A 12,788-nucleotide genomic window follows, 5' to 3' on the forward strand; every position below is an offset into this window, starting at 1 on the left:
AAGAAGGAGAAAAAACACCAAAAAAAAAAAAAGTGGGCCAGAATTATTATTTTTATTGGGCCAGGCTTGATGCCGAGACCATGGGCCGGAATTAACTCCCAAGATCATAATTTGATCCCGACAAATCATGAACCTCGGAAACCGGAGAAACCGGACAGATACCCAACGGCATGCTAAATTTCAAAACTAACGGCCGGCAAAGGTGACACCCTTTTATCTTTAAATTTTTCCTTTCTCACCTCAGTTTCAATCAAAATCTATTAAAAAAAATCCTACTACATGGTTAATTAACCATCTTTTCTTGCTAAAACTGAGTTTTTCATTGTTTTTGTGATGCTTATTAGAAGCATCAATGACAAGAGAGTAAGAAGGGGAAAAAAAAAACTAATAGATTGGAGATAACATGAAGTAATAAGCACACTTTCACCCCTTTTTTCTGTCCAATAAAAAAGGATAATTTCTTTTTATATCATGTTCTTATGAAGCAACGAAAGCAAGCTCCATTTGGAGGAGTTCAGAAGCTACATGCCTATATCAAGGAGGACAGTTAAAACAGAGATACCATTAAGATCTACTCTTCTCCAGCCATTACCATCATTCTAAGAGGACTAGGCCCAAGCTTTTTCCTTCTCATGGCATTCCTCTTTCTCATGAATTCCATCTGGTTCCTCCTCCTCAGCTGCATCATTGCTTCCTCTTCCACCACAAATCTCCTCATCAAGGTGTCGTCGGTTAACGACTTCCCCCTGAACACTCTCCGACCTTCCACCGACGTTCTTGCGTTCATGACTCTATCAGGAGCCACAAAAGATTTCGATCTCGACAAACTGCAGCTCCTTCTTTGACGGACGTCGGCTCGAAACACCTCGTTGTAGGAAGAGATGGGAGCACAAAGACAGACTCGAGTGAATGAAGAGGCTACCTTCAGAGAAGTACATTTCCTTAGCTTCGGTTTGTTGTAGTTTGCTGGAATTCCATCAGATTTTGTTACTGGAGACTTTGTTGCATGCTTCCATAGAATCACAATCTCCATCACTCTTTGGTACCACGGCTTTCTGAAACATGAGCATCTCAGTGACCAAATGAACCCAAGAAGACAAGGACAGAGGTGTCTATGCTAGTAGTGAAACATTCAGAGAACAAGTGTTGTTCCGGCCCAAAAAAACTTATGATGTTAATACTATGAATAAATTCAAAAAACTAGGCATGAAGGTTATAATCTACATCATGAAACGCTTGCTTATATAAAAGAAGAGGTAGATAATGGGGATTTTTGCTTGCCTTGATTGTTGAATCTTTTGATCTTGCATGAACAAGGAGTGGAGAAACATGGGAGAGTTGGAGGATGAGAGTGATGGAGTTCATCTGTGGAACAGAGTGGTGTGGCTTGAACTAGAGTTTGTGAAGATATTCTGCAGTGGCAATGTGGTCCTTTACTTTCTCTTTCTTTTCTTTATTGTAGCATGCTTTTGCTTTGGCAGGATTCCTTACAATGGAGTGATAAGAGCTGACTGCTGAAAACTAGATTTGAACACCACCAGAAAAAAAGTTGAATGGCCCCCATCGACTCCTTTAGATATGAACCACAGCAGGTTCCTTCACTAGTATAGCTGCTATTTAGGCCCCATGATCTTGTATAACAAAGCTAGTGTGGGTCAAATCCAATGACCCCAGTGGCCAATGTTGTCGGCATGACCACAAACACTAAAGATCGATCGATCGTAAACATCAAATTGGCCCGGGACCATTGTTTGTGACTGAAATATTCGATCGATGCAAGCTACACATCTATGGAGAAAAAACAAATAGAAAAGGTCGTGATGATAATTCTTATATAGCTCCAAGGATTACAATGGTTAACTATGATTAAATGCTGAAACAGAAGTAGAAACAGCAATTTTTAAAAGGGGGAAGGCAGAAGAGTCAAAAGAGCATTGCTTTAGTAATTGCAGCATTTTCACATAAAGAATCAAAAGCTTGCAGCATTACATCTCATCCCCATCATTTTCCTCCTCTAGTTAGATGGGGAACATTCTCATTGCCTTGGTAGGAAGTATGTTGACTAAATATATGCATATCTTAGACATTGATAATTGCCAATGGATGGCATCATGATTCCCTTGGTGGTGGTGTTATGTCCAAAGGCTGAAAAAGAAGTGGAGAAAGGGAGGAAAGGGAAATGATTAATTAGACTTGGGTGCTTCAGGACACTCAAGATCTCCATATGCTTTGAAAGAAGTGTGAAAGGCTAACCAAAAGTATCAAAGTGCCAATGTATAACTTCCATTTGGCAGGGTATTGAAGTGCTAGCATACAACCCCCACCAGCAGGATAATGAGGTAACATTGTATAACCCCCATTGGCAAAATATCAAAATGCCAATATACAAGCTCTACTCATAGAGTATCGAGACATAGTTTGGTGCGATTTCAAATCCATCTTGACTCAAAACTCTTTTTTTCAAAAATATATTTCATGTTCCAAATCAAAAAGTTCATAAAGCCATGCGACATGAAAATTAATCGAGTATAATTCATATCAAAATCAATACTTCTGATCATGAATTATTTAATATTCTAGATAAGGGCATATTTAATAATTAAAAATACTAAGCATGAATTTCATAAATTGTAAATAATTTTGTATAGAAAATATTTTACAATTTGCCGATAAATCTACAAAGAGAGTTACATTAGTTATATTGCAAGTGAAATCAACCAACAGATCCAATTAATTTCGAAAATTTCTCTCGGAGACTAATATTCAAAAATTATATTTTTATCAAAATTTTACCATAATTTTTTAAAAATAAAAACTTTAAGTTCCAACATCCTCATAGGGTTGGCCAAGCGGTAATGTTTGACGTCCCGATCGATTCGATATAAGTCATACAATTGATCTATTATGAATTAAAAATTATATTAGAATGCAAATAACACTATAAAAAATATTGATGGTGCAATCTAGTGGTACCTCGCCTAGGCCGGGGTTGGGGCCGGTACACCATCTGGCGACCATAGATCAGGACCCGCTTCATTAGGATCAATCAAAATCATTAGGAAGAGCCCTTTACTGGATCCAACAACCTCAAAGAGCGTAGAAAGAAAAAATCCACGTAGAGAGAGAAATAAGGAGTGTGTGATGAAGAGAGAGAAGAGAGAAAAAGAAAGCCTTTCTCTCCAACAAGAAAATAAGTGGGTTATTGACTTGACTGCTGGTTAGAGGAGCAATGATCAGCAACTGAGCAGCAGTTAGTGGCAAAGAAATAAACCTAAAAAAAGTTTAGCCAAAGAAGGGACTTTTTTGGCTTAATCGTTTTTTAGATCCCAGCCTTCTCGCCGGTGGCTAGGACTTTGGCACAGGCCAAAGGCCGACACAAAGGAGAGATTGAGGACCTTAACAATGAACTCTAGCGGCAGAAATGACCAAAAAAAAGAAGAGAAGACGACCAAAATAGGGGAAAGAATAGGGATTTTCTTTTGATTGATTTTCAAGACCTAAAGAGGATGGAGTAAGCAAGGAAAAAGAGGATCCGGGCTTTACATCGGCTCCGACAAGCTCTCTGGCCCCAATTTCTAGGGGGCACAATGCTAGAAATCGGCAAGCTCAAGAGAGAAGAAGAATGAGGAAGAAGAGGGATTACTTAAGGTGGAGGGTCATAGAGGGATGGGGAGGCTTTCTTATAGAGAAACCCTAAAATTCCGCTCGAGTTCGGTGGCCTTAAGACTCCGATCCTAGTTGGAGTCCTTAGAGAGGAAGAAGACTCACATCTTCCCAATGGGAGTCTTCTACCGTCCGTCACATGCAGGGCATGTGCAAGGCCAATCTGGATGAGTCTGGCCGGTCAAGTGGACCAGGCTAGATCAGGCCATTTCGCATATAGTGGTCGCAACCTAATGCAATACACAGAGGTTAGGTGGATGTTGTGTAGGGCCAAGTATGGTTTAGCCATTACATGACTGCCATGCAAGTACAGGTAAGTGAGAGGGTGGTGGAGCTAGGGGGTTTAGCTTTTCACCTACTAGTAATGTATCAGTAACAATACTTAAAAATAAGATTCTGATAGAGTAGGGCTTCAACAAAAAAAAGTTTCTATTCTTCAATACGGACCGATAGATGACAAGAAGTGAAAAACACATAAGAATATCACATAATGGTTTCAGTTATGAACATAGAAAATATGCAGAATTTCCAATAGAATATTATGGGTTCTACAGTTACATACATCTGATTCTCATCCAGATAAATGAAGTAGACATGAAATTTGAATTTAAAGTTTGAAACCACTAAGCAGCCTCCCATATTGATGTGATTTAACTAAAAATATCTGGAATGGAAGACAAAATTAAGTTTCTAAACTGATTTTAAAAAATAGATTTTTCTTGTTGCATTTGTAGACATCTAATATTGGTAGCTAGAATCTTCTACGTAGGATAATGCCACTGCTTTAGAATTTCCTCGGAATCTTGACCCCACTTCACTTCCCAAAAGTTGTCTTATTAAAAACGTTTCGAGAGTATCTGCTTCCCCGCAGTCGCTCTTGATTCTGGCAACTAAGCTTCTAACTTGGGGTGAGGAGGGGCAATTAAAAGTTGCAGAGAAAATAATGCAAAACACCTGCTTAAAAGTGGAAACTGTGTACAGGCCACTGAAAGCGCAAATTGGGGTCTACAAGACATGGCAAGCAGCTTGTTTAACAATCCTGCCAACCAACCCCCTTGATATCTCTTCCTACATGCACAATATGTACACCTGTTACTATGAAGTATATATCCTGCAAAAAACACTCCCTAGTTCTACCGAAGTATCCAAAGTAGATTTGCCCAACAAAACTCATAAACACTGACGAGACACCGTTCAAGTGCATGCTCTCATCTCTTCGAGGCCTTATGACTCCATTAGCAGGCAATCGCTACTTCCTGAGCTGCCAATAGCAGAAGCCGCATCTCGAACTTGAAGCTTTACGCTATGGGATCCTATATACTCCAATACTTCAATACACTCCTGCAGATCAGAGTCACTTGCCAACGTCACCCACTCTTCCTCGTCATCCATGTACTTGAGCTGGAATGTCCCAGCCAACAATCTGAATCTCTTTCCAACTTCCTCAAACAAACGGTGGCAACCCATGGATGGCAAGAACTTAAACCTCACAGTGTCATCTTTATAAGTAGCCTTCACTGTGATGGCTGATCCACTTACAGTAACAGCTGCCATACTATTAGAGCTTTTCACAAAAGTTGGGTGACTTGATGCACTGCCATTGGAAGAGTCTGTCATGCTGGAAGAAGAAGGATGGCTGTGTTCTATGATTCCGTCATCAGCATATATTTTAGCATTCATTTCATCCACTGCTTCTGTAGAACTTGAGCCTCTTAACATAATCTGACATTCAAGGCTCTGTAAAGTCGAGCCACCTTTGCCAAATGCATGTTGGCAGCCTGTTTCTTTTGTAAGATATGAACTACGGAAAATATCTTTGGAATTTGTTGGCCATGAAGGTGTACCTTCAGTGTTAGCCTGCTGCAATAGTCCATCAGCACAAGTAGACTTGCACTCATTGCTGCAGCCATCTGAGGGAACATGGAGTTCAGACCCTTCACATTTATGCACATTAGGGAGTTTTAATTGGCTCAAAGTCTCTTGTTGGCGACCATCAAGAGAAGAGTAGTTTGGTTCTGATTTCCCAATAGATGGTTCAGCTGCAACTTGAGGAGCAGAAGATGCAGGCAAACAATCTCGACCAGATGGCTCCAAGGTTATCATTGATGGTTTTTCAGGCAAAGAGACCGCAGCAACAAGACACCCAGCAGCAGGATCATAATTTAATGCTCCCTCCACTCCCTGCACAGAGTTAATCACAGTTTGGATCTTCTTCAGTGAACGGTTGACCTTGTTAATCTTACGAGATGGCCATCTTAAAATCCCATGCTGTCTGCATATCCTTTTCAGTGTTGTTGGACAAACTGCCAAAGTGACGATCATACTATATCAATGAAACAATCTCCAACCCTTATTTTAAATTCAACTAATAAATCTGCAGTTAATTTTCTCCAGCTATAACTATGAAACTTAAGGTTTCTTCTTAAGACTTTTTTAAGCTACGAACATGCTTTCCGTTAAAATGGAACTACTAATGCACTAATACAGATGGACAGAAAAACTAACCTCCAATGCTTTTTGCAGCATCCTTGAGACTACAAGGAAAGTATCGCTGAAGAACACTTAAGCTAATATTCTTCTCAGTTGTACTGCGCTTTTTTTCCAGATGCCTCGTCGAGCTAGACTTTGACTGCAACATAGAATTGAGATGCTGCAATTGAATCATATGAAATAAATACTCTAAAATTCTACATTATAACCGTAACATCACATGCTATCAATGGAATGAACACTCTCTTAGTATATTTTCTTCCACTTATCACTCATCTCAACCAAATTCATAGAAATAGCACAGAGCAAATATAGTTGTCCATACTAAATATGCTACTGAAGGGTAGTGTTACTCATCCCACAACCAAGGATTTAGGTCCCACTGAAACAGGACAGTAATATTGGTATCGTGTCATTCTAATAAAAAACGAGGACCCAAGACACATGTAGGACATCAGTCAGTTAATAGGCTGGTATGTCCCTCCTACACCGACAAAAACCGGTCAAGACCGGCTGGCAGGTACCAAGGCCAGTTCAACTGGTACCATGCATGACCCGACGGGGTTGCTTGATTTTGAAATAAAATCGAGAAAGAGAGCAGTGTGAGGCCACTCTCTCTTTCTCTTTATCTTGGTCATGGGAGGGAAGAGCAGGCAAAGACCGAAAAGAGAGAGGGAGGGAGAGAGAGTGGAGAAGGGTGAGGAGAAAGGAGGGCATGTCCAGCCTGCCTGCCCTCACAATGATTGAGCCTCCTCAACGCCGGAGCATATACCCATCATTGACTAAAAGACATATTAATATTAAACATTACTAAGAAAAACATCACTAAATTCCTTTTTTTTTTTGAGAAGATATCATCATTAAGTTCTTAAAATAACATCAATATGAAGTCAAAAATTATGTATTTACATGCATACATTCACATCAACTGTACATAATCAAGTTGCTGAATGCTATTTTCTAATTCTGAAAAATTTAACACTTGGTACGAGTGTCTGACACCATCTCTTGCACCAAAAACCCAAGTAACATAACTCTGCTCCTCCTTAACTTCATTCTCATATATTCTACATACGTTTGCTTAGTTTCTTAATCTGTTATGCACAGGATTACTTAATCTCCCTCATTTGCTTTTATGCTAGTAAACCAAATTTCAAAAATTAAAATTTTATTATCTCAAAGCCCACTTTGCTAGCCTAGAATTCCAGATATTTCACCTAAAATAAAACATTTCAATTGAACCCCCATCTATTGGACTCATTCCAAGCACTTCGATTTGGACTTCAACCAGACACAATGCATTTAAAGTGAAACAAACTAAAATGGGTCGGAATATGTTTCAACCAATTATGATCTCATGTTTCAGATCTCAGTGATAAATGCCAAAAATAACTGAGGAAACATGTATATTACATATCTTAAAAGTATAAGAACCAGCAAGAGTGCAAAATAGTGATAAGAACCAAGAAACAACAAATCATGTGGTAATGAAATGTTATATGTTATTGATATCAGAGTTCAGGATCAATAAACACTGAGAAAAGTTTAGAGTTCTACATACGCCTCATAAGGCTTCCTCTATATCTAATCTCTTATCTGGGGCTAGAAAGCATTATCCATGCACGTGTGTGTGTCATGAGGCAACTAATCCAGAAATCTAAGGTCATTACATATTTTGAGGAAGGAATTAAGATGGTTAAACCATTCTATTCACGGACACTTAGAGTATTTCTTAGAACAATGTGACAAGAAGAAGAAGATTAAGACTGAGACCACCACCTGCTCGTGAAAAGCACTTCCTCCATGCTCATTAGATCTCATAATTTGATTTTCAAAAGGCTTCTCAGTAGTTAGTTCATTATCACTGTCCAGTTGAGAGCACTTTGCAGATAAATCAGTTGATGAGGAACCTATTCCTTCTCCCCTGTTAATGCCTACTCTGGTTATATCAGCTCCAAATATTTCAGCATCCGAGACGGTTCTCAAACTCTTACAAATTGTCTTCATGGTACCTGAAAGGTTGTTTAACAACAGTTGTTGTTCTTCACTACCTCTGCAACTGACTGGAAGAAAGAACTCAAGTATGTAATCATCATTTCCAGTATATGTGCTCCTAAGCCTGATTGCAACAGCAGCACACAAACCATACTTACGGGCGTGATGTGCAAGTGGATACTCGCATATGTCATAATCTTTTACATCGGGAGAGAAGAAGGGGTGGTTTGATTGAAGTGCTTTTCCAGCAATTCCCTGTCCTTTCTCAAGGTCATGTTGAGCACAAGCATGAAGAAAACTCTGCATTCTTGTATCATTGACATAACAGGCCGTTTCCTGGATGCGGAGCATAGTTTTTTTCCTCAAACTTGACTGTACATTCTGAACATCATCTTCCATGCACTCATCTATACTTCCACAATCAATAAAAAAGGGAATCCACGTAAGTGCCAAAGGTAACATATGCGCAAGACTAACAGCTCTCAGAACATCCAGTATCTCTGTGAATGCGGATTTCTGACTTTTTGTGAGATTCTGCACATTGAGGAAACATGCTAAGAAAATAGAGAACAATAGCAGTTAAAAAGCAACAACTAAGAAAAGTTTTTCTTTTTTATCATAATAATAACATGATTACAGTGTGGAATTAATTAGCACCTGTTGATGAGTCCGGGTTTTCGTGGTCTTTAAATTTACAGCCTGCAAAATGCAATAAAGGAAGTATTTTCAGATATGACTATGCATTTGTACACAAACATGCTGAGCTATACAAATATGTTTCTGTTCAACAGATGTAGATCTGATTAAATGTACTTAACTATAGATAGGCTTGTCCTTACATGGTCATTGTGATTAGCAGCGCATGACAGGGAACATATAGACATGCACAGACAACAATCTTCCAGATACACCTAGGAAACCTAACAACCACTATTTTTGCTACAATAAAACATGAAATTGGCAGAGCAAACACCACAAGTAATGCATAATTAACAAAAGACTCCACCTTTTATTGACCAAAAATATGAATTCATGTGTGCACATGCCAATATCGATCACATACGTTATCCTCTGTCCGCCTAAATGTTACCAATAAGACTTGTTAGCTGTGATATTCCATATGCTGTGGAAAATCTGCAGAATGTTGAACGAGCAAAGATATATACAAACATGTCACTGACATGATTCTAATGAGGATCTGTTTATGACTATGCTCTATCCACCTGATACTAAAACATAAACAGAAAATTAATATTTAAGAGTGAGAAACCAGCACTGACCTCCAAGGCATGGCAAACATTGTCCATCTCCATATCGAAATCAAGTTTCTCCCTTGTCATAACAAGCTCAAGCACTGCACAACACGAAGCTTTAGAGGGATCAAACACTGGAACTGCAATCGATCCACGGACGTCATGTCTAACTGCATGGTCTACCCTCAAGTACTCGAACCTATTATAATAGGCAACGTTTGGGGTCCACTCTGGTTTTCCGGAGATGAATACACGTCCAGGAAGCCCAGGAAACAAGCCAGGCGCTTCCTTTGCTGCAAATGTAAACTGCCTTGAAATTTCACGATAGCCAGCAAGACTTTGGTCCGGCAGAAATGGCTGCTCAGAGGTACTCAACATGTACAGATCACCTCGTTTGATGGGCATCCAAACCTGAGCAAGAATTCCACCACATGAAGACTCCTTAAACAAGGACAGTGCTCTGAGCATCCTCTCAGGAAGTGAAAAACCTGCGATGGGCTTGGGAACAAAGCTGGTTCCCTCGCCAGAAATGTCATCAAAAGCAAAATAACTACTGCTCATGTTTATTCCCTCCAACCCTGAACAATTAGGGGAGAACACAAATTGCATGCTGGTCCTTGGGGAAGCCACCTCCCTGCTGCTAGAACAAGCATCAGCTGAGACGTCGCCATCCCCCGTAAAGGCATCATTTCCTTGTGCCGCCGAGATTTTAGGCAGTCCGTTGGAGACCCAATTCCTGGGCATCAACTGAGCAGCAGCCGAGTAGCTTAGCGCAGAGCAAACCTGGTCTGCAGTTGAAGGACTGAAAGGTTCACCAAAACCATCAAAGTTCGCGAGTGCCAAAAAGCCAAACGGATCCTCTGCACTCCCAGTCCCGCTATCAATGGGCGAAAAACCATCCATCTTCTCTTTCTGGTAGACTAAATGACCAATTTTTCACTCCTCTGAGCTAATATTGGTATAGTAATCAACACAAAATGAAATCTTTCATCTTCGGCACAGGGATTTCTATACAAAAGAGCCGGATTCCCTCGTCTTAACAGAGGAAAACCCAGCTACCTCTTACTCAAAAATCTCTCCAACTTTGCGTTAGAGACCGATTCCCACAGAAAAAGGGTGCTGAAAACGCTGCAACCACGGCTTTCTCGGCCCGCCCGTTTCGAAACCCAACAAGACCTCCAATTTCAAATCCTCGGACCATTATCCGACCAGAAAATCAAATCTTTACAATGAAAAAGAACTTTTTCTTGCTGAAACAAATCCTAGAACACCAAACCGACTGTGCTAGCTCAATCCAATCCGCGAAACGAGTCACATAATCCTCTACTTCTCGGAGCTGGACCTCCAACCAAACCACCGCTGATCCGGGGGCCAAAAGCGAAGCCCTAGCTGGTCCCGGAAGTGGAGCAGTGGAAGAACTGAGGAGCTGGCCGGAGATTGACACCCTAGAGGAGGACAGGAAGAAGAATTCGGGACGACAACGGCTCGGTAGACGGCGGATTCTCCGTTTTCTCTGCGACGGATTCCACTGTTTGGTTAGCATTCGGCCCCGTGGAATTAACTACATACGGCGAAAAGATGGAGGAGAATTCTTGTGGTGTGAGGGAAAACACGGTGGCGGACGCAAACGACTTCTGGCAGCGTCAGCGGGGTAGTTCTATATACACCCCCCCTATTGCTCAGGACACCCCCCAAAAACCAAAAAAAAAAATACCCAAACTAACCTTTAGTGTAATTACCATATTGCCCTTGAAATTTTTTCATACACCCCCCCCCCCCTCCTCCTCCTCCGTTTCGTTTTGAAAAGAAAAAAAAAAAAACACCCCTCAAACCCCCCTTAAACCCCTCCTCCCCCGTTCCCCCTTCTCCCTCTCGTCGCCGGCATTCTCCCGATCTCCGACCACCTCGCCGGCTTCTCCCGGAACCACCTCGCCGGCTTCTCCCGAAATTTTTTTTTTTTCACGGTTCGTGCTCCGTTCGGCACTGGATCGCCGAACAAAAGGCTTCTGTTCGGCTGAACAGTGCCGAACAGAAGCCTTCTGTTCGGCAACCCTCAACCGAACAGATCTGTTCGGCTGCACAGTGCCGAACAGAAGGCTTCTGTCCAGCACTGTTCAGCCGAACAGAAGGCTTCTGTCCGGCACTGTTCAGCCGAACAGAAGCCTTTTGTTCGGCAATCCAGTGCCGAACGGAGCACGAACCGTGAAAAAAAAACATTTCGGAAGAAGCCGGCGAGGTGGTTCCGGGAGAAGCCGGCGAGGTGGTCGGAGATCGGGAGAATGCCGGCGACGAGAGGGAGAAGGGGGAATGGGGAGGTTTTGGGCGTTGGCGAGGTGTTTTGGAGGGGAAGAGCGGGGTGGGGGGGGTTTGGGGGGTGTAGAGAGCAATTTAGGTGAGGGGGTGGGGAGGGTGGGGGGTAATTTAGGAATTTTTAATTTTTTAGGGGTGTCCTTAGCAAATGGGGGGTGCAGAGAGTATTTAATTTTTTTTTAATTTTTGGGGGGTGTCCTGAGCAATAGGGGGGGTGTATATAGAACCACCCGCGTCAGCGGTGTAGAATTTCGGCGGGCGTCGAAAAATGCACCCAAAGGCGCCTTGAATTGCTATAAGCCCAACTTCTTTATTTATATATAGGATTTTTTTTTTCATGAATACACCTCCCAATATTTAAATTTACGTGAGTATTCTTCTAAAATTTATATTTATTTCTATACTCTCATAAAACACTGTTTTTACATATATACCCAAGTGGTTCTAACACCATTAATAAAAATATATATATTATTTTAATTAAAAACTTGAAAAATATATATATATTATTTTAATTAAAAACTTGAAATTACTTTTTTGTCCTCCACCACGATTGTCTTATAAATATTTTTTTTGTACATTTATCCATTAAGGATATTTTAGTCATTTTAATTTGAAAACCGTCAATTTTTTAATAGCGTTAGATAGCATGGGTACATATGCAAAAATAAGAATAAAAAAAAGTGTAGAATAGCAAAACAAGTGTTTTATAAGGAAATACATATGAATATCAATTTAAAAGGGTATTCATGCAAAATTTAATATTTAGAAGGTATTTGTGCAAAAAAATCTTCATATATATATATATGGCAAAAAACCATCATAGAAGAAAATTATTGTGCACTGATTTGAGATTTTTACAAATATGAATAATCTGGATCATCTAAGCGGGCACTTTGAGATTTGAGCAAGTGGATAAATCATCTAGATCAATTATATGGTCGTTTTGAGAACTTGGCAGGTGGATGGAAGATTCTTGTCATGCCCTCATTTTTGAGCTTCGTTCGAATGGATAAGCAAAACAATTTAATTATAATATACTTTATAATATAAAAAAAATAATTTGGTCATAACAAA

At 40.4% G+C, this 12,788-nt stretch overlaps 2 protein-coding genes across 5 annotated transcripts; both read right to left on the reverse strand.

The window, feature by feature from the left end:
• Positions 1 to 571: 571 nt before the first annotated feature.
• Positions 572 to 1,033, reverse strand: LOC103708586. Its single transcript, XM_026805200.2, has one exon. It carries the CDS (start codon positions 1,031 to 1,033, stop codon positions 572 to 574), a length of 462 nt encoding a protein of 153 aa, XP_026661001.2.
• Positions 1,034 to 4,588: 3,555 nt separating this feature from the next.
• LOC103708584 (protein NLP2-like) lies at positions 4,589 to 11,022 on the reverse strand. Of its 4 annotated transcripts, none has more exons than XM_026805231.2 (6): positions 9,429 to 11,022; positions 8,806 to 8,847; positions 8,307 to 8,682; positions 7,933 to 8,165; positions 6,169 to 6,313; positions 4,589 to 5,966 (listed from the first exon to the last, which is right to left on the reverse strand). In XM_026805231.2, the coding sequence occupies exons 1-6, from the start codon at positions 10,302 to 10,304 to the stop codon at positions 4,888 to 4,890; spliced, it is 2,751 nt and encodes a 916-aa protein (XP_026661032.1). In that variant the 5' UTR covers positions 10,305 to 11,022; the 3' UTR covers positions 4,589 to 4,887. The 4 variants fall into 4 exon arrangements, with proteins under 4 accessions (XP_026661032.1, XP_026661033.1, XP_008791812.1 ...); XM_026805232.2 differs by having other exon boundaries at positions 6,169 to 6,292; positions 9,429 to 11,021; XM_008793590.4 differs by having other exon boundaries at positions 7,933 to 8,682.
• Positions 11,023 to 12,788: the final 1,766 nt, after the last annotated feature.

Source organism: Phoenix dactylifera, chromosome 10 (genome assembly GCF_009389715.1).
Source record: "Phoenix dactylifera cultivar Barhee BC4 chromosome 10, palm_55x_up_171113_PBpolish2nd_filt_p, whole genome shotgun sequence".
Classification (NCBI taxonomy): domain Eukaryota; kingdom Viridiplantae; phylum Streptophyta; class Magnoliopsida; order Arecales; family Arecaceae; genus Phoenix; species Phoenix dactylifera.

Bases quoted from the DNA above. Each gene is read 5' to 3' on its own strand.
- LOC103708586 (XM_026805200.2), bottom strand. From the start codon at position 1,033: ATGGAGATTGTGATTCTATGGAAGCATGCAACAAAGTCTCCAGTAACA.
- LOC103708584 (XM_008793590.4), bottom strand. From the start codon at position 10,304: ATGGATGGTTTTTCGCCCATTGATAGCGGGACTGGGAGTGCAGAGGAT. The intron at 8,848-9,428 runs GTCAGTGCTGGT...TGCATTTTGCAG, and splicing joins ATGTTTGCCATGCCTTGGAG to GCTGTAAATTTAAAGACCAC. The intron at 5,967-6,168 runs GTTAGTTTTTCT...TCACTTTGGCAG, and splicing joins TGCTGCAAAAAGCATTGGAG to TTTGTCCAACAACACTGAAA.